General features: G+C 41.8%; 1 protein-coding gene and 1 long non-coding RNA gene across 2 annotated transcripts in view; one reads left to right on the plus strand and one right to left on the minus strand.

Moving 5' to 3' along the window:
• On the minus strand, window positions 1–6,557 carry LOC113879551. The gene is made up of 2 exons (XR_003507377.1): window positions 6,470–6,557; window positions 1–138 (listed from the first exon to the last, which is right to left on the minus strand). It is a non-coding gene; the product is annotated as an uncharacterized LOC113879551 (long non-coding RNA).
• Window positions 5,942–19,024, plus strand: part of PSMA6 (proteasome subunit alpha 6) — a 24,435-nt gene continuing 11,352 nt past the window's right edge. Inside the window, exon 1 of the mRNA XM_027521144.1 lies at window positions 5,942–6,791. Within this exon, the coding sequence (XP_027376945.1) occupies window positions 6,716–6,791 (76 nt within the window). The 5' untranslated portion in view covers window positions 5,942–6,715. The remainder of the gene's footprint in view (window positions 6,792–19,024) is intronic.

Below are 19,024 nucleotides of genomic sequence, written 5' to 3' on the forward strand. Positions count from 1 at the left end.
CACCGATCCAGGCTTTATTCACCAGTGTCCCCTCCTTTCACAAAGGCAGAAGCAAGTCTTTAGTAGGTGACTTATTTTCTTTGTAGTGCTTAATATTTTTTTCCTCCATGCCTTTAAGGGTAGGTACAGCATGCTCACCTGTTTGAGAGAAGACATCAAGGTGGTGGTCACCAGGTGATCTCTGGCCAGCGTCAGATCCAAATCCAGTGCTTGACACTTGGAGCAAAGCCCGACCCTGTTCAGGACTCGGGCCCCTCCCTTCCCCAATCTTATTTTTCACTGGAACATTTGCTGTTCTCTCAAGCTCTGAAGGGCTTCCTGTGTTATCATGCCTAAGGGGAAGTTGTATGTTAAAAAACCACCAACGGTTAAGCCCAGACCAGCTGGGGTCTTCCATTGCTGCTTCCAGTACTCTGGGGAGACCCATGAGAATTCTTAGTGTTTCTCTAAGTCCTTGGCTTTCAGAAATGAGCTCAGTCATCCGTCAAGCATTGGGTCTTCCTTTAAAGGGGGAGTTTGGAAAAACAAGAGAAGCATCAAAAGTTGTAAGAGGGTAATTCTAAAGTTGTTACAGCTAAAAATCAAGGGTGACCTGAAAGCTAAAGGTTTTGGCTCTCTAGAAGGAGTTCCTGGATAGATATAGTTAAGTAAAATGTCCTTTGGGTTGAGCCAATACAAGTTTATTCCCTTTCAAATCAAAGGACATTGTTACCATTTTTGGAGATGACTGATCGAATTCCAGGCACAGAATTATATAGACTGGTAAGGAAAGGGCGGAGTAGCAGGGCAATGATAATTTGTGACTGCTGTGTCGACAGACACCATATTGTACCCACCACTGGTACTGGAGAGTGAGAGAACCACACGCTGGGTGTTATGGCCAAGAGCACTGGGGAATATTACTTTACTGGAATGTGGTTTGAAGAGATTTTGAGCAGAAGCATAACCATGTGCCCCATGTAAGTCACAGTAGCACATCCCACACCACATTTGAGGCTCCATTTGTCGCTCTCCTTTGCCCATAAATTGTATAGTAGAACTGGAGTACAGAGAAATCACCGTTTTCTCTTTCCCCAGGACTCAGCCAGAATGACAGCTCTTAGGTACCCTACCATAGTTGCTGGGGTACAGAAAGAACTTAAGGACTTTGATTGGTATGAGAAAGATACAAATAGAACCAGGTTCTTGCCCTCAGTCCTCTACTGAGGCACCTGATTGGTGATGGTCTGACCAGGGAGCTACCTCGCTTCAGGTGATCAGCCAGAGCCGCTATGTGTCCAGCTCTTTCATGGCCACAGTGGACTTCTGGGGCATCCTGACTCTCCTAAGATACTCTACCTACCAGTGTTTCAACACCTGCTCATATCACACGGAAACACAGATACGCTTCATTTGTATATTCCCTGGCTCACTGAAACCACCAGCAGAGCATCCTAAGCCAAGGGCTAAATTCTTATATTGCCTTTAAACACCATGTGATTCAGCGTGTCTGCAGTCCCTGGGAATCTACGCTGCTTCTTTACCTTTGCCTTGTGGGTAACCCCTACCTTCCACCTACCTCCACCCCCAGGGGAGAATGTGGGCCTTGCCAAATGGAGGCCCCCAGGAGATTTTCCAAGACTCACGAGATGTCAAGTCATCTCTAAAATTTTTCAAAAAACCAGAAAGTCATTTCAGAATGTCTAACTTAGTGGCCCCACAGAGAGGAAGATCAAATTTTCCACACAGACACAGCAAGTCTGCCCCCATAGGCTTGTGTTAAAGCTGCAGGAGTATTCGTACCCAGACTTTCATGAAAGCTCCCCAGCCCAGGGGGAAGTCCACCTGGGTGAGCAGTTAAGCTGCTGCTTGACACCCAAGGCACATATTCTTGAAGTCTCTGTTTCCTGGGGATTTCCCTTAGCAATGGAATTAGCAAAGGGTTCGTCTTTCTGAAAGGTTTCCCAGAGGAAATCTATTTGCCTGTGAAAAAAACCTCAAATTCTAATATAAAATCTCTGGCCTTTTAGGTTTTTGAGTTCGGATTTCTCATTTATTCACAAATCTCTTCGAATAAAAACGGTTCAACATAGTACAAAACCCAAGTGGTGAGAATGCATATTCAGTGAATGATCAGAGTGCTTACTTCATGCCAAGCACTGATGATACACTCAGGAGCAGATATGGCCACTGCCCTCAAGGAGCCTGATATTCTAATTCTAGCTTTCAGTTTGCACTGTATTGAAAATGAAGTTGCCTCCTTGCAGGAAGTATCCTTTAGGGTAATTGTGTTGTTGTTGTTCAGTCACCAAGTCTTGTCTGACTCTGTGACCCCCGTGGTCTGCAGCACACCAGGCCTCTCTGTCCCTCACCATTAATAAGTATATGCCGTGCAAAATCCTAGGCCTCTTTTAGGGCCCAGCTTAAATGCAACCTCAACAGAGGATCAGAATTTATTTGAACCTATGAAATAATTCTCATAGCCAATGTGTGTGTGATTTTAGATATTCCATCACTGCATGGCAGGGTACACCCAGGGTGCTTCACTGAGAGTCATGTCTATGTGGGAAGGAAAGGCAATTATGAAAAAATTTCTCAGTTGTTCCCTTGTCTTTCTACAGTTTTCAGTTCATTTACTGAACTTTTATGAGCCAAGCCCCATAGCAAGGGTCGTAGAGAATACAAAGATAAAAGGTATTCAGGCTCTGCTCATCTTTCTTTCTGTGCTACACTGGGTCTTTGCTGCTGTGCACGGGCTTACTCTCGTTGCAATGTGAGGGCTTCTCATTGTGGTGGCTTCTCTTGTTGTGGAGCATAGGCTCTAGGCTTGCTGGCTCAGTAGCTCTGATGCACAGGCTTACTTGCTCCACAGCATGTGGAATCTTCCCAGACCAGGGATCGAGCTCATATCCCCTGCATTGGCAGGCAGATTCTTAACCACTGGACTACCAGGGAAGTCCTGCTTTGGCAATCTTTAGTGAAGCCTATTAGAGCTCTTTTAAGTTAAATCACATGATTACCAATATGTGATGCTTTTGACCTATAAAAATGGCCATTTTATTTGGTTCAGAGTAATAAAAATTCAAATTATATGCACTGGGCATATAGGGGGAAAGAGGCAGATCGGTGAATCTGAGCTTCTTAGCTGAGGAGATGGGAATGAGTATCCTTACAGGAGGAATAGGGGTGTGAGGGAACTGGAGAGCTTGAGGAGGGATCAGGCAGTGTATCTCAGAGCTGTGCCATGGAATGTAGCCCTGCAGTGGAAATAGGAGGATGAATTGCAAGACAAGGCTGAAAAGAAAGGCACAGGTCAGCTAAGTTCAAGACTAAATTTTATTGAGTACCTCAAAGAAGTCTGGGCAGAGAAGCAACTCAATGAGATGTTGCTCAGGAAAATGATTCCAAGAGTGTGATCAACAGGAAGAGACTCTACTGTGCCAGACCATGCCAACTGGTCTTAATCCAGGCAGTGGCAGTGGGAGTGAGAAGCAGGAGTTATCTCATAGGGAGAATCAACAGGATTTGGTTACTGGAAGGCTGCAATCACAGTCATCATTTAATGAGTGCTTATTATGTGCTAGGTATCTTGTCTGGTACCTCAGTTAATTGCCTTCTCTCATCTAATCTCCTAAACAGCCCCCATAAAGAGAATCCACCCTTGAGGAGGTTGCATAAGGTCAGATATCTGGTAACTGTCACAAATGGGATTTAAATTCAAGTTTAAATAGAAAGGGATGCACTCCTAGCCCCTGTGCTATAAGGGAATTCATTCATTCAGCTAATACTTATTGAGCACTTTAATATATGCTAGGTATTGTTCAAGCTGCCTGAGCTGTACAAGTGAACAAAACAAAGATTCCTGCCCTCTTGGCCCTTGGGTTGGGTGAGGAGAGACAATAAACAGTGAGAAAAATTATGAATTATATGATGGAAAAGAGGAGAGCAGAATAAGAAGGATCAGAATTACCTGGGGAGGTTTAGGAGAACTGACAACTATTGCAAGGGTTTGACTCTGAGGACTTGGAAAATGTGTTGGGAGGGAAGGGAACTAACTGGCTTGGGAGAAAAGAGATGGAATGAGGTGTGTTCTGTTTTAAACATGTTAGGTTTGGAGGTACTGTGTGTCTCAAAGTGAAAAATACCCCATAGGCGATTAGAGAAGACTCAGCACTAGAGACTGATACAGCCAGAGACCTAGTTTTGAGGAAATATCATCATAGAGGGGGTTGTTGAGTGAGTTCACCCTCCAAGCAACCTTACAGAGAGGTCGTTTTATCTATGACTATTCAGGTGAACTTTTGGAGTTATAGTCTAAGGGGCTTGCTCAGAGTCTAAGATAAAAAAGTACTCAGTGTCAGGAGGAGTTGGTCCTGAGGATAGGGACCTAAACCTAGGAACACCTTTCATCAGGACACTTGGGAATCAGAGGGAGCCGGAAAGTACCCTGTGTGCCAGAAATGATGTCTGCACTTAGTATTTTCTTAATTGAGTTTCAGTTTTGGATTTTCTTTTTTAGTAATGAAACAGAAGTTTATTTTTTAAAAAATACTCTTGAGAAACTAGAACTTCCTTAAGAAACTCCTTAGGAGGCTCTTAAAATTTTTTTCCTTTAAATGGAAAGTGAGTTTAAGAGGAAATACATTAAAGAGGTAAGATTCCTTCTTCAATATTACTTGCAACTGGTATTGAAGTGCCAGACTCTTGTTATAGCTGGCTTTCCTAGTACACAAGCTGTTGGGCCAGCTACACTAGTTTAACATCTGATATGCATTTTACAGTCACTAAACAGAAGTGTGTGTCTTGGGGTAGGTCAAAACAGGCACATTTTACAGTTTCAAAAGTCACTTGCTGTTCTCCCAGAGCTACCTTGCCTGTTTGGAAATTATTCTCATTACTTCATCTACCACAAGCCTGCTTTGAGCCTTGTCCCTTCCGTTCTTGTTCATTATCAATCAAGGCTACTGATTCCTTTATTACACCTATATTGCCTATTGTTAACCGCTCAGTTGTGTCTGATTCTTTGTAATTCTGTGGACTGTAGCCCACCAGGCTCCTCTGTCCATGGAATTCTTCAGGCAAGAATACTGGAGTGGGTAGCCATTCCCTTCTCCAGGGGATGTTCCAGACCCAGAGACCTAGGTCTCCTGCATTGCAGGCAGGTTCTTTACCGTCTGAGCCATCAGGGAAGCCCCATTACACCTATATTTCAACTTAAGTTCCACTTTTAAGACAAAACTGACCAGAGCTCCTGGCCAAAGGAAGATCTTACCTGGCCAGAATAAAATTCTGCTCTGGAGTGGCTAGCAACACCCTTTCCCTTCTGTACCTAAAATTAACTGGCTACTGCCAGGGCTTCCCTGGTGGCTCAGAGGGTAAAGCATCTGCCTGCAATGCAGGAGACCTGGGTTTGAACCCTGGGTCAGGAAGATTCCCCTGGAAGGAAATGGCAACCCACTCCAGTACTCTTGCCTGGAAAATCCCATGGATGGAGAAGCCTGGTAGGCTACGGTCTATGGGGCTGCAAAGAATCGGACATGACTGAGTGACTTCACTTTCACTGCCAGAGCAGCTGCGATCCATTTATTTCTCCCTCTCATAGCAGGAAAGAAAGTGGTTGGATAGAAAGTTGTCATTTGCAGAAACGTGGATGAACCCAGAGACTGTCAGAATGAAGTCAGAAAAGAGGAAAACGAATATTGTATATTAACGCATATATGTGGTAATAGGAAAATGGTAAAGATGATCTTGTTAAGCAGAAACTGAGACACAGACGTAGAGAACTAAGGTATGGATACCAAAGGGTGAGGGAGGGGAGTGGGATGAATTGAGAGACTGGCATTGACATATATACACTGCTACTGTGTATATTGCTTCCCAGGCAGACGGTAAAGCGTCTGCCTGCAATGCGGGAGACCTGGGTTCAATCCCTGGGTTGGGAGGATCTTCTGGAGAAGGAAATGGCAACCCACTCCAGTATTCTTGCCTGGAAACTTCCATGGACGGAGGAGCCTGGTAGGCTACAGTCCATGGGGTCGCAAAGAGTCGGACACGACTGAGCGACTTCTCTCGCACTTTTTTCACTGTGTATAAAGTAGATAACTCATGAGAACCTACTGTACGGCACAGGCAAGGTCTACCTGGTGCTCCGTGGTGAACTAAATGGGAAGGAAATCCAAGAAGGAGGGGATATATGTATACGTAGGGCTAACTGACTTTGCAGTACAGCGAAACTGACACAGCAAAGTAAAGCAACTATACTCCAGTTGAAAGAAAGAAGGAAGGAAGAAAGCCAGTGGGTAAACATTAAGAACGCCAGCAAGCCGGATGCAGGCTACATATACAGGTACCCAAACTAACGAGAGACTTCAATACGCGATTACTCAGGGAGGCAAATCACTACTCGAGACCCCGGAAAGCTTTTCTGCTCTTGCTACAGTCAATTCATTCTCCAGATGAAAGCTCTAAACCGCCACAAGCCGAACCTCACCTGCAATCTTCAAGCCGCCCACAACTGGGGCTGGCGCAAGCTCAAGTCGAAGAACCCGCTCTTCCCCACCCCCACCAGAGGCGGGGCCTTGGAGCTCTCCCCGCGCTGGGGTCTTAACTTCGGTGCGCAAGAGCGGAAGAAGCCAGCCAATGCCCCGGAAGCAGTCGTAGCAACTTCCGGAGGGGCTTGTACGCCTGGTGCGGGAGCTACGGGGCCCGAGATTGTGCTTGGAATTAGTGGTGCACCATGTCCCGAGGTTCCAGCGCTGGTTTTGACCGGCACATTACCATTTTTTCTCCCGAGGGACGGCTCTACCAAGTAGGTGAGTGAATCGCGTTTGCCTTTGGTCCACTCGAATTGCTCTGTCATGGTACGGCCTGCAGCAGGAAGACGCGGCCGGAGTTTAGTCCCGGGCTGAAGCGTTGCCGAAGCTGGGACTGGAAGAGGGCCGAGTCCATATGGAGGTCCCTTGATGTTCCCAGCGCTATCCGCAGGCTGGGATGGGAGCCTGAAGGCGGAAGGTCTCAGGCTGTCCGGGGCAAGCGGCCGCATTGCCTGGTCACTATAAAGAGTTACAGGAAAGTAGGGCTGTTTAGCCCAAATGGGCCCAACGTCTGTAGTCATCTAAAGGGTAATTGATTCCTTAACCTTCTAGTGAAAACGTTTCCTCTTCGTTTTCCTTTGCAGTATAGACTTCCTGGTCCTGTGGTTAATTACACGTAGACTTTCAGAACCTCTGTGTGTCAGACGTTGTGCTGGTCCTAGGGGACGCAAAGATGTCACACGCTCACTTATCCTGAAGCTCGCGGCTTAAAGGGAGTGACATACGTAAACAAATGGATAAAAAGCGCCAAATAACAAATTACTGGAGTTCAGGACATCTGTGGAAAACTGGTAGACGGGATGAGTGGCCGTCAGCTCTAGAGCTGCTCTTGAAACTAACATCCTGTCTTAACCCACGTCTGATTGGGTGCTACTGTAATTTAAAAGTTGGTTCTGAATTGTAGGTGAGGTATAGTGAACTAGCTGTTTCCTGAAGAATAGCTTCACTGGAGATAAACCCTAAAGTAGTTAGCGTTATTCAGTATAGCAGTACATTTTGGTAGATCAAAAAGGTGTCAGGGTTTAGGCTGTGATTGGAGAAGTCAGTATTAGGAGAACCTGGTTTACAACTGGCCGGTGATGGTTTTTTTTTTTGAGTGAATTTAGCACCCCAGTGCCTTGGTGAGGTCAGTGATCGTCTGTGCTTGGAAATCATAAGGAGGAGTTGGCCTTTAAATGAGGTTCTCTTCACAGTGTAAATGTTAGAAATAAAGATAACTTGGAATGAAACCAGACTACTTTATGGCTATATATTGGATATAATGTAGTAAGAAACAACATCATATAGGGTAATTCGCTAACCCTTTTAACTCATCCCCAGTTGAAAAATATGATCTGAGATGATACCTGTATCTTCAAGGAAGTTTCATTTTAAAAGTTTCATCCCTGAGTTTTAAAGACTTCTGTATTGGCTGTGCTTTGAATGTTCTATTTCATGGTTTTTATATGCAAACAGGGAAAGTCACTTAAACTAGACTTTTGTATACTATAAAGTCCAGCAGTAGGCTTTAATGCTTCCCAGATTTGGTGAGTTGAAAGGCTGAATATAGTGTCATTTTAATAGTTTAAAAAGACTTGGAGTAGAGCATGCAATTCAGAACAGGTTAACTATCTAGACAGAAGAACTTTAAGCTTTGTTATTAGTTAACCCCCTAAGCTTAGTCTTTGTAGCTAACTCCCTCTGCTCCTCAGAGCACTGGTTAGGCATTGCTGGGGAAGGGAACGGAGAAGGCCATGGCACCCCAGTCCAGTACTCTTGCCTGGAAAATCCCATGGACGGAGGGGCCTGGTGGGCTGCAGTTCATGGGGTCCAGAAGAGTCGGACACGACTGAGCGACTTCACTTTCACTTTTCACTTTCATGCATTGGAGAAGGAAATGGCAACCCACTCCAGTGTTCTTGCCTGCAGAATCCCAGGGACGGGGAAGCCTGGTGGGCTGCTGTCTATGGGGTCTCACAGAGTCGGACACGACTGAAGTGACTTAGAAGCAGCAGGAAAGGGAAAGTGAAAGAACAGTATGATTAAGCAGTATAGTGGTGAAGAGTTCAGGCCCTGGAGCCATAATTGGATTCAGATTCCTGCTCTGCTTCATAGATAGTCCTCACCTGGGCAAGTGATACAACTTTACCCTTAGTTTCTGTTTTCATAGTTGGCCTAATAATTCCTCCCCTTTGTGGTGGTTTTGAGGATTAAATAAATAATATATGTATAGTGCTTAACACATTATTAAGTTTTCAGTAAATGCTATTTTTTATTTGATTCTTTGGCCTTTTGTGTGTGTGTGTGTGTGGTCTGTCAGATAGTAGCTCTGTAGACATGGACTGTTTCTTTTATGGTCCATCCATGCTTGATTCTCTAATGAAATATACATATATTGTCACAGTGTTGTGAATATTGTTTGTTAGTTTCTAAACTTTAGAATCTGCCAAAGACAAAACATGTAAGACAGAGTGCAAATTGTTAACGGTGACAGTGGAAAAATAGTAGAAGAAAAATAGGAGATGACAAGGGAATGGAAAGGTTAGTGGAAAGGATTAAAGATGTTTCTCGTCTTCTATAGTTGGATTTCAAAAAATAAATGTGGTCTAAAGTTGATACATTTAAAAAATACAGGTATAAATTTAAAGTTATAATATTAATTATAAACAAACTGTTGATGGTGTTTGTTCTCAAGGAATAGGGAAATTTTTTATTTTTACCTGTACACTTTAATAATTGTTGAAAATTTTCTTTTAATGTGTTCAAGACGGTGTGTGTGTGTAAACTGTAGAGCTATATAAAGAGTATTTGGGTCTGAAATCCAACTTCAGGAATTTCATATGTTATCAGTGGGAAAATAGGTCCGTAAGCCTGGCTACTTTAGAGCCCCTGTCTTCTGCCTTGTTCCTGGGTATGACTGGCAAGGCAGATGGGAGCAGTCACTTGAATTTGCCTCCCAGGTGAAGTGAGCGCTACCTGGTTGTTCCTGAGAAGGGAGCATGCTGATAAGAAACGGAAAAGAAATGGACTGGTAGAGACAGACTGGAGAGGATGGTTTCCTAATCTAGAAAGTGGTAATGTGTATTGAAGCCAGGATTCCTGGGGAGTCCTAACTCCACACCAACTAGAGGAAGTATAGAATTTTACAAATACTACATATGTAAAATATAATCCCATTTACCTATAGATGTAAAGTACTTAGTGTCTGTCACATAGTATTAATAAGCAGTCAGTAAATGTTTCTGTGAGGAATGCTGTTAAAATCCCTCACAGAAACATGGCTGATAAAAATGGAAGTTTTTTCACCTCAGGAGTTTCACAAGTAAACCCACTTACTTACTTACTGTTTGCCTCTTTTGCTGTTTAAAAAAAAAAGAAAATCTTGTTTTGGGGACTTCCCTGGTGATTCAGTAGCTTAGACTCCATGCTCCCAATGCTGGGGGCCTGGGTTCAATCCCTGGTCAAGGAACTACATCCCACATACCACAACTAAGAGTCTGCACGCCTCAACTAAAAGAGTCTGTGTGCCACGACGAAGATAGAAGACCCCATGTGCCACAACCCAGACAAGCACAGCCAAAAAATAACAATAACCATAAGAATTCTTGTTTTAAAGTAGTGTTTCTCAACCCAGACTTCTCATGCCCTCCTTCAATCGGATTTGAAATTGAATGTGTACATGTATACATATATATGTGTGTGTGTGTATATATATATATATAATACATACATATTCAGTTCATTTGCTCAGTCGTGTCCAACTCTTTGCAACCCCGTGAACCACAGCACGCCAGGGCTCCCTGTCCATCACCAACTCCCGGAGTCCACCCAAACCCATATCCATTGAGTCGGGGATGCCATCCAACCATCTCATCCTCTGTCGTCCCCTTCTCCTCCTGCCCTCAATCTTTCCCAACATCAGGGTCTTTTCCAGTGAGTCAGCTCTTTGCATCAGGTAGCCAAAGTATTGGAGTTTCAGCTTCAGTCCTACCAATGAACACCCAGGACTGATCTCCTTTAGGATGGACTGGTTGGATCTCCTTGCAGTCCAAGGGACTCTCAAGAGTCTTCTCCGACACCACAGTTCAAAAGCATCAATTCTTCGGCACTAAGCTTTCTTTATAGTCCAACTCTCACATCCATACATGACTATTGGAAAAACCGTAGCCTTGACAAAGCAATGTCTCTGCTTTTTAATATGCTGTCTAGGTTGGTCATAACTTTCCTTCCAAGGAGTAAGCCTCTTTTAATTTCATAGCTGCAATCACCATCTGCAGTGATTTTGGAGCCCAAAAAAATAAAGTCTGACACTGTTTCCCCTGTTTCCCCATCTATTTGCCATGGAATGATGGGACTGGATGCCATGATCTTAGTTTTCTGAATGTTGAGCTTTAAGCCAACTTTTTCATTCTCTTTCACTTTAATCACTTTCATCAAGAGACACTTTAGTTCTTCACTTTCTTTTTTTTTTTTTTTTTAGTTCTTCACTTTCTGCCATAATGTTGGTGTCATCTGCATATCTGAGGTTATTGATATTTCTCCCGGCAATCTGGATTCCAGCTTGTGCTTCATCCAGCCCAGCGTTTCTCATGATGCACTCTGCCTATAAGTTAAATAAGCAGGGTGACAATATACAGCCTTGACGTACTCCTTTTCCTATTTGGAACCAGTCTGTTGTTCCATGTCCACTTCTAACCGTTGCTTCCTGACCTGCATATAGGTTTCTCAAGAGGCAGGTCAGGTGGTCTCGTATTCCCATCTCTTTCAGAATTTTCCACATACTAAAAGTATACAAAAAAGTCATGGGATCAAACTCTGCTATGTTCTCAATCTCACATCTGCCCCGACACACACATGCTCCTCCACACACACACCACCAATATTTTTAATGACCCCACCTGCTTGAAAAATCACCATTTTGAGGAATGTAATATTAGGAGGCACTGTGAAATGAGAAGCACTTCCTGCTTAAGTTTAAAGGTTAGGGAAAGACAGAATGGCAGTTTCAAAAAAAATCTTAACGATAAGATTCTAATTGTACAGCATTCGAATTGGATGTTGACACATCATGCAGAATACCTGCCTTGTCCCAGTAGAACACCTTATTTTTTTGATAACCAAACTTTGAAGAATGTAGGAGCCATATTTTTCCAGCCAGTGTTTATATGGGGAAAAATATTTTCCAGAATCTCACACAGGTTTCTGTTTGTTTTTTAGTTCAGTTCAGTCGCTCAGTCATGTCCGACTCTTTGCAACCCCATGAATCACAGCATGCCAGGCCTCCCTGTCCATCACCAACTCCCGGAGTTCACTCAGACTCACATCCATCTCGTCAGTGATGCCATCCAGCCATCTCATCCTCTGTTGTCCCCTTTTCCTCCTGCCCCCAATCCCTCCCAGCATCAGAGTCTTTTCCAATGAGTCAACTCTTCGCATGAGGTGGCCAAAGTACTGGAGTTTCAGCTTTAGCATCATTCCTTCCAAAGAAATCCCAGGGCTGATCTCCTTCAGAACGGACTGGTTGGATCTCCTTGCAGTCCAAGGGACTCTCAAGAGTCTTCTCCAACACCACAGTTCAAAAGCAACATCTATTTATTTTCTCCCAGTTTTGTAAGTTAGAAGTCTGGTAGGCTTAGGGTCACACAGGCTGAAAATCACAAGGAGGCTACATTCTTTTTTAAAATTTAAGTTTAGATTTGTTTTTTATTGAGGTAACATTGGCTTATAACATTATAAACATACTACATCATGATCGCCACCAAAAATTTAGTTTCCATCTCAGTACAGCGTTTTAGACAAAATTATGGGTGAAAAAATCTTGACTTACATTCCTTTAATTATCAGAATTTCAGAATCACCTGTAGATGCTTCGCAATGAGTGCCCATAAATGGGATGTGCATCTGTGCTGTTGCTGGCATCACACGAGCAGCTCCTATTGTGAGCCACTGTCGGGCATTGTGCGCTTGTCCTGAACATGTTGTCACAGTACCTTTTATATTTAGCCCTTGTTTTTTCCTAGTGTTATACAAATCAGTCCTGGAAAAGTTGAAAAGTGTTGGGAAAAATTGTAGGGGAGGAAGCAAAGTGTGTGAGAGAGATTACTATGGAAAGAGGTCTCTATATACAGACAACTGTTTATTAACTATTTTATTTATAATCAAGGATGCAGTTTTCATTCTAACGTAACGGTTTGTTGTTAGATTGAGCCCTTTGAACCTGCTGGTGTTTGACTGCTTTTTACCTGTAAAACTAGCTCTTTCATGTGGTTCAACCTAAGATAGATACATATATATGTATGTATATAACCTAATATATATATTTACACACACACATATATACTGGTAACTTATTATGTATTTAAATTAAAGATTAAGAAATTGAGGACTTGAGATGAACTATAATCCATTATAATTTTTCCTATTTAAAAAATAGGAAATGGGCTATCAGTTCTTTTCTTGCATAATCTTGGACATTCAAAAACAGATTACTGAGGTAAACATAACAGTGTTTGCTAGTTTTGTAAGTTTCTGAAATTTATCCAAAAAGCAAAATTTTTAGTGATGGAAATAAAGTGTTTAATTACTGTTTCTGACATTTAAATTCTGACTCAAAACTAAATATGCCTTTTAAATACTGCCTATAAACTTCTGTTTTTTAATTGGCCTTCATGCTCTCCTCTGCTGTAAACTGTGATATTACTTTTACCCTACCAGTGTTTCTTTTAATTACTGTCTAGATTCTTTAATTGAATCTAGAAATTATAGAAATTACTAGAGAAATTGCTATAATATAGAAGTTACTATAGAATTTTTTATAGAAATTTTTATAGAAATTACTATATTTTATGGTGGTGTTATTTTTAATTTAAGTTGTAGTATAGTTGATGTACAATATTATATAAATTTCAAGTGTTCAACATAGTAATTCACAACTTTTAAACGTTATACCCCATTTTAGTCATTATGAAATATTGGCTATATTCCCTGTGCTGTACAGTGTGTGTCTTTATAGCTTATTTTATGCTGGTGGTAGTGTTATAATGGGGATTCATTTACACAGAATTTTACTGAAAATTACACTGTAATGCCACATGGTAAGTACCAAAATATTGATACAGAGAAGGGTACTTTAGGAAGTGACACTGACAGATAGAGCCAGGAATGTTTCCTCAGGGGAGATAAATTGATCTACATGAAGATTAGATAAGGAAACTTAGGGAGACCTGTGTATTGATCAGTCAGCTGTGGCTGGAGCAGACAGTGACAACTGGAAAAAGATTGTAGCAAAATTTTGAAAAGTTTTGGATGTCATGCTACAGTTTGGACTTTGTCCCATGGATTTTGGACATAGCCAGTAAAAATCGTTAAGAACAAGATTATTAAGTAAGATAGCAGAAGAGTTGGGTATAGAATTAGAGTTAAGAGTAGAAAGGGACAGATGACAGGAAGACCGTTTTGGAGAGGGTTGTTCCAGTAATCCATGCAAACAAAAGTAGATAGAATAGTACAATGACACATGTATTCATAACCCAGCTTTGATGACTGCATTTGTCAGTCTCAGTTGTCATTTGTCAATCTCAAACACTTAGCCCTCTCTGCTGGAGTGTTTTAAAGCAAATCCTACATACAAGAGTGGACATTTCTCTGATAAGAGGAAAGTGAAGAGTCAGGAATGGTACCCAGGTTTGTAGCTTGAAAACTTGAGTGGTTAGTAATCTGAGATAACTGTAAGAAGCAGGTTTGCAGAGATAACTGTGTGCATGCTCAGTCTGACTCTTTGTGACCCCATGGACTGCAGCCCACCAGGCTCCTCTGACCATGACATTTCCCAGGCAAGGAGTCCTTCTCCAGGGGATCTTCCCGACCCAGAGATCGTACCCGCGTCTCCTGCATTGGCAGGGCGAATTCTTCACCCCTGCACCACCTGGGAAGCCCAAGAGTTGGGAGAAATGAGCATTTACAAATACTAAATTCAGAGCTAAAGATGACAGTTAGTAGTGATTATATAGGAAGATCACCCAGTGATAGGGAGAAGTGATAGAATCCTTGGGGATACCAGTATTTAAGGAGCCAGCTAAAGAGATGGAAGCAGTGAAGGAGACTGAAAAGTAGGAGATAAATAGCAGTAATTTTTGGGGGGGGGCCGCATCTCATGGGATCCTAGTTTCCTAGCCAGGGATCAAACCTGAGCCCCCTGTTGTGGAAGTGTGGAGTCTCAACTACTAGACCACCAGGCAAGTCCAGGGATGATATTCTTAACTAAGAACTTTAAAAATTCAGTTTCTCAGATGCACTAGCCATATTTCAGGTGCTCAGTAGTCACACGTGGTTATTGCCTATTATATTGGATTTTGCAAATATAGAACAGTGCCTTCGTCACAGAAAGTTCTGTTTGACAGCAGTAGTCTATATAGAGAGGGAGAGAGGACTAGGACCCCTTTAATGGATCTTTGCTGATTCATAGGCACATTCTCTGTTGAGAAACATTTTTTATATGTAAAAATTTTTTTTATATTTTGTGGGAGCAAATTTTAATATGTGGTGAGAGCCGTAGCTCTTTTCCTTGGTGGCTTCTTATGTTTTGCATTATTTAAGCAGAACAGGTAGGTAATGCACATGAGTGAAACCAGCTGGTGAGACAGGAGGAGGAGTGATGGGAACTGTGACAAACTACAGAACACATGTCAGCCCTAAATGGTTTTTGCTCTGCTGGACAGTTGCTATGAGGGTCAAATGATACCAGAATTTTTTTCTACAAAAAAATAAACCTGCTTTTATTTTATCAAAGTTTTAGTTAATTAAAATTTTCCTAGAAAACTGTGTATTCTAAACCAATTTGAGTAAGCTGGATTGGGTCCATGGCCAACCTTTGACTTAGTGTCTACTGGTTGCAAATGTAATTTTTTTTTTTTCTAATTTTATTTTATTTTTAAACTTTACATAATTGTATTAGTTTTGCCAAATATCAAAATGAATCCATCACAGGTATACATGTGTTCCCCATCCCTCCCCCTCCTCCCTCCCCATACCATCCCTCTGGGCCGTCCCAGCGCACCAGCCCCAAGCATCCAGCATTGTGCATCGAACCTGAACTGGCAACTCGTTTCCTACATGATATTTTACATGTTTCAATGCCATTCTCCCAAATCTTCCCACCCTCTCCCTCTCCCACAGAGTCCATAAGACTGTTCTATACATCAGTGTCTCTCTTGCTGTCTCGTATACAGGGTTATTGTTACCATCTTTCTAAATTCCATATATATGCGTTAGTATACTGTATTTATGTTTTTCCTTCTGGCTTACTTCACTCTGTATAATAGGCTCCAGTTTCATCCACCTCATTAGAACTGATTCAAATGTATTCTTTTTAATGGCTGAGTAATACTCCATTGTGTATATGTACCACAGCTTTCTTATCCATTCATCTGCTGATGGACATCTAGGTTGCTTCCATGTCTTGGCTATTATAAACAGTGCTGCGATGAACATTGGGGTACACGTGTCTCTTTCCCTTCTGGTTTCCTCAGTGTGTATGCCCAGCAGTGGGGTTGCTGGATCATAAGGCAGTTCTATTTCCAGTTTTTTAAGGAATCTCCACACTGTTCTCCATAGTGGCTGTACTAGTTTGCATTCCCACCAACAGTGTAAGAGGGTTCCCTTTTCTCCACACCCTCTCCAGCATTTATTATTTGTAGACTTGGATTGCAGCCATTCTGACTGGTGTGAAATGGTACCTCATAGTGGTTTTGATTGGCATTTCTCTGATAATGAGTGATGTTGAGCATCTTTTCATGTGTTTGTTAGCCATCTGTATGTCTTCTTTGGAGAAATGTCTATTTAGTTCTTTGGCCCATTTTTTGATTGGGTCATTTATTTTTCTGGAGTTGAGCTGTAGGAGTTGCTTGTATATTTTTGAGATTAGTTGTTTGTCGGTTGCTTCATTTGCTATTATTTTCTCCCATTCTGAAGGCTGTCTTTTCACCTTGCTAATAGTTTCCTTTGATGTGCAGAAGCTTTTAAGGTTAATTAGGTCCCATTTGTTTATTTTTGCTTTTATTCCCAATATTCTGGGAGGTGGGTCATAGAGGATCCTGCTGTGATGTATGTCGGAGAGTGTTTTGCCTATGTTCTCCTCTAGGAGTTTTATAGTTTCTGGTCTTACGTTTAGATCTTTAATCCATTTTGAGTTTATTTTTGTGTATGGTGTTAGAAAGTGGTCTAGTTTCATTCTTTTACAAGTGGTTGACCAGATTTTCCAGCACCACTTGTTAAAGAGATTGTCTTTAATCCATTGTATATTCTTGCCTCCTTTGTCAAAGATAAGGTGTCCATATGTGCGTGGATTTATCTCTGGGCTTTGTATTTTATTCCATTGATCAATATTTCTGTCTTTTGCCAGTACCATACTGTCTTGATAACTGTGGCTTTGTAGTAGAGCCTGAAGTCAGGTAGGTTGATTCCTCCAGTTCCATTCTTCTTTCTCAAGATCGCTTTGGCTATTCGAGGTTTTTTGTATTTTCATACAAATTGTGAAATTATTTGTTCTAGCTCTGTGAAGAATACAGTTGGTAGCTTGATAGGGATTGCGTTGAATCTATAAATTGCTTTGGGTAGTATACTCATTTTCACTATATTGATTCTTCCAATCCATGAACATGGTATATTTCTCCATCTATTAATGTCCTCTTTGATTTCTTTCACCAGTGTTTTATAGTTTTCTATATATAGGTCTTTAGTTTAAAGCTCCTTGGTTCCTACTTTCTTTGACTATCCAGTCTGGCGGTAGAGGGGGAAATAACACAGTTGAAAATGCTAAAATTACTAGTGAAATAGGAAATGCTATGGGAATTCAGAGAAAGGGTTGAAGAATCCCTTCTAGGACAATCAGAGAAAGTATCCATGGGAAATGGAGGACACTTGAGGGGAAGGACAGGCTAGGTGGAAATAAGAGTGATAGCGCAGTCCAGAGAGGACTTGAAGAAGCAAAAAGTACATTGTAAGAGGAGAGGTGGTAAAAATGGCAAACTAGTAGCCCTCCATATCCATAGACAGGCTTCCCATATGGCTCAGTGATAAAGAATCTGCCTCCCAGTACAGGAGATGCTGGTTCAATCCCTGGGTCGGGACAATCCCCTGGAGAAGGAAGTGGCAACCCACTCCAGTATTCTTGCTTGGGAAATATCATGAACAGAGGAGTCTGACAGGCTACTGTCCATGGGGCTGCAAAAGAGTCGGACACGACTTAGTAACTAAACAATAACACCCATAGATGGGAGTATTTTTTAGGCCAAAATTGTGTTCTGAACAATCAGGTAATAACAGCTGGCAGTTGAAAATGTACTGAAATTAAGTGAGATCAAGGATAGTGACCCAGTTATTAGACCCAGGTATACATCTGTATAGAAAAGGTTGTTCCTAATATTTATCTCTGTAATACCTATAGTGATAATCATTTTATTACTGATAACTGGTCATTTGTATTCTGTCATTTTCTAGATTAGTATGGCTAGAGGTTTGTATTAGTTTCCTGTGGCTGCTATAACAAATTACTACAAACCTGGTTGCTTAAAACAACAGAAATTTATTCTCTCACAGTTGTGGAAGCCAGAAGTCTAAAATCTGTATCATTGGACCAAGATCAGAGTCTCAAGCAGGGCCATTCTATCTCTGGAGGCTCTAGGGAAGAATGCTTCCCTCCTCTTGTCCACTTCAAGAGGCTACCAGCATTTCTTGGCTTGTGGCTCCTGCTCCATCCCTCTAATCTTCAAGACCAGCATTTGCAAATCTCTCTGCTCCTCCTTCATAGCACCTGCTTCTCTCTGTGTGTAAAATTTCCATCTGTCTCTCTTAATAAGGATACATAGGAATGCATTTAGAGACCACCAGAATAATCTCCCCATCTGAAGATTAACTTAATCACATGTGCAGAGAGTTTTTTTGGGGGAAAGGAGCTATACATGGTAATGTTTGCAGGTTCTAGGAATTAGTACATGGATATCATTTGGGGACTGTTTTTCAGTATACCAAAGGATTTATAATTTTATTGGTATTTTTCAAACAATCAATTTTTGACTTTTGCTCATGTCCTCTTTTATGTCCATTTCATTGATTTCTGATCTTTATTATTTCTTTTTTCTAATTTAGTTTTATTTTGCCTTTTTTAGCTTCTTAAAGTAGAAACTTAGGTTTGCAATGTAGAACTGGGGGCCCTAGTCGCTTTCTGACTGACTTCACCAGAGGCCACCAGTGGTTCTTGCCACGGAGCCACTTAGCAGTCCAGCAGGAAGAAGGTCTAGAGTGAGTCTGCTAGCAAGATAGTCTTATATAATGTAATCAGGAAGGTGCCATCCCATCACCTTTGACGTATTCAGTTAGAAGGGAGTTAGAGATACTAACTGCTCAGGAGAGGGGATTACACAAAGATGTGAACACCAGGAGGCAGGTATTGTTGAGGGGAGGCCACCTTAGGATCC

Source organism: Bos indicus x Bos taurus, chromosome 21 (assembly GCF_003369695.1).
Source record: "Bos indicus x Bos taurus breed Angus x Brahman F1 hybrid chromosome 21, Bos_hybrid_MaternalHap_v2.0, whole genome shotgun sequence".
Lineage (NCBI taxonomy): Eukaryota > Metazoa > Chordata > Mammalia > Artiodactyla > Bovidae > Bos > Bos indicus x Bos taurus.